Consider the following 2786-nt stretch of genomic DNA (forward strand, 5'->3'; position numbering starts at 1 on the left):
CGTTCGTATGGTTATTAATCTAAGTTATATAAGTCCTAAGAAATGGGATCCAAAAAAAAAAAGAAATGAAGAAAAAAAAGAAAACGACAAAAAGATCATCGGCTCATTATGATCCCGAATGTCCTTCAAAGCGTATTTAAAAATATTCACGAATCTTTCGATCACGTGTATGGTCACGCGAAAAAAACAAAATATGTTATATAAGCGGAATAAATCGTTTTATGAAACGTTACAAGTGTTACTCTCTTAGAATAAAGAGTAAAAAGAAAAAAAGTTACAAGTTTTATTTTTTTAGAATAGGAATAAAAAAAAAGAAAAAAAGAAGTAAAGAAAAAATGAAGGACGAACATATTTCAACAATGACGGAATAATGTAGATACAAAATTTGAATCGTTGTAATCATGAAACGTTTTAACTTTGATTTGGCAGCTAATATTATGTATGAAAATTGTTTTATTTATAGAAAAATTGATTGAATCTTTTACGATTTGGAAATCGATCGTTCCTGAAAGAATGTTTCGAAGGCGCGTCGGCTTTCTTCGTTTCCGGATTTGGTGAAAGTAGTCAGATCGAGCACTGAAAACACAATTAATGTAGCTGATTGAAATCAAGGAATACGAGGAAACATTACTGATCAAATTAAACTATGTTCCCTTGTCATTCATCATCTCAAAGGTTACGGATTTATATAATAAATATTAATGTAATTATATTCGTTAATTTATTAATAGACGAATATTAATGATTTACACTTCGCGTATTATTAATCGCGTATTTATTAATAAATTGCTTGTTTCATAAAAATGATTAAAACTTAAAAAATTTTCGTGACATTAAAATAATGTTTTTTTTAAGTAAGAAACTTCTTATTTAAAATAAACGTAAAACGATCTTTTTTTTTATTTCTATACATTGATATGATTGATATGAATTTCTTGATATATTAGATATTTGTTAATATTTATATTTAAAATTATATTTAAAAAAAGATTTATATTTAAAAAAAAGAACAAAAAGAAAGAAAAGAAAGAAAGAAAACAAACATGTTATCACTGATTTAAGATTGTTAATATACGATCGAATAAATGACCTTTGAATCTATAGTATATTCGTTCAAACGTATGTTAAAGAGAAAATCCGGAAATAACGTTGATCGTGCGCACATGTAACGGATACACGCGTCATATGCATCGTATACCGTTTTGATACGAGTAACGCAGAAACGAAAGTTATTTATTTTACAAATAGAAAATCATTGTAAAAAAACGAAGATAAGCATTATCAATAAAAAACAATAATGTTATTACAGTTCTTTAATTAAGAATTTCATCTTCGAATTAAGTGTCTGTTATTTTTTATTCGCTTTTTTTTTTTTCTTTTCTCTCTACGTTTCTTTCTCTTTTTTTTTTCTCATGAATAATCAATTTGATTATTTTAAACGAGCCTACTTATTCAAAATATTGGCTTTTTTTTCCGAAAACGGAAATGAAATGTCTAAAGATACCTAAAGACACAAAACTGTTGTTTGAAATATATCTTTTTCTTTTTTTTTTAATGACTAACTTTTCTAATAATAAATTTAAATTATTTCAATACTGAAGTGGTCGTAAATATTATATATGAAGTCAATGATTTTATATATAGAAAATGCAAAAAAGAGAAAACATTAAAAAGAACACAAATATTAGATGGAATGAATTATTTTAATCAGATAATTGTAATAAGATTATTGTTAAATAAATCATAAAATAATGTTAACGATAAAATGTTACGCGTTGATCCTTATATTTTTGACATTTTTTTTAATCGGACGAATATAGATTCTATTTCGTAGTTTCTTTATAAATATCGTATTAAATTACAATCTGTTTCTTTCTCTTCGTTTTTTCATTTCTTTTTTTCGTCAAGCGACACTTTGAAGATTGGTGTTCCGTATTTCTTTCTCGGAGAAGTCCATTGTCTTGGTGCCAGTCTTAACTACTTCCCTCTGCGCCATCAACGTAGCGTTTCTATGAGCCTGATGAATGGTCTGCAGATGAAAGCGTCTCCAAAGGAGAGCATCAACGTCGACGGATTTCGTCCACTGTTGCCAATCGCCTCGGGTTATACCCTCTTCCCGTATATCTCCGGCTTGCTCGACGACCTTGTGAAGCCAGTTACCCCAATTGCTTGCGGTATCGCTGACGTACGTGAGCCACTTCGACCAATCCCTAATTTCAACGGATTCGACTTCAGCCGGATATTTGTCGATGAACATGATTTGCGACTCGCTGAGAATATTTTTAAGCCAGGTCGCGATCTTCCCAGCTAAAACTATCAATACGTCCTTCATGTGTTCGGTCAATGCTTTTGGATCTTCGTCCTCTATTATAGAACTAAACTTTTCATAGATCGCTCTCTGAATACGATCACGAACCAGATCAATCTCTTTGCTCTCTGGCATAGACTCCAACATAACGTAAAGAACGTCTATTAACAAACCGAAGGTCACGAACGGCAGGTCGGTAGGGAAGAATTCGTATTCTCCGATCTTTATTATAGGCTTCTCGACTTCCTCTTCTACTATTTTCTTTTTCTCCTCTTCTTCCTCCGCTTTCCTTCTTTCTTCTTCCATGCGTAATATATCTTTCTCTTCTTCTTTCCGTAACCTTTCTTCTTCCTCTTTTCGCTCTTTCCGTAATCTCGCTTCCTCTTCTTCCTCTTCCCCCTTCTCTTTCGCTTCCTCTTCTAACCGTAATCTTTCCTCCTCTTCCTCCCTTTCTCGCTGTAATCTCGCTTCTTCTTCT

The 2786-nt window shown here is 31.4% G+C and overlaps 1 protein-coding gene across 1 annotated transcript in view; it reads right to left on the reverse strand.

The window, feature by feature from the left end:
- Positions 1-1684: 1684 nt before the first annotated feature.
- LOC122627036 (golgin subfamily A member 6-like protein 1) overlaps positions 1685-2786 on the reverse strand; it is a 4425-nt gene continuing 3323 nt past the window's right edge. The window contains exon 6 of the mRNA XM_043807788.1: positions 1685-2771. Coding sequence (XP_043663723.1) covers positions 1904-2771 — 868 coding nt within the window. The 3' untranslated portion in view covers positions 1685-1903. The remainder of the gene's footprint in view (positions 2772-2786) is intronic.

Source organism: Vespula pensylvanica, chromosome 2 (assembly GCF_014466175.1).
Source record: "Vespula pensylvanica isolate Volc-1 chromosome 2, ASM1446617v1, whole genome shotgun sequence".
NCBI lineage: Eukaryota > Metazoa > Arthropoda > Insecta > Hymenoptera > Vespidae > Vespula > Vespula pensylvanica.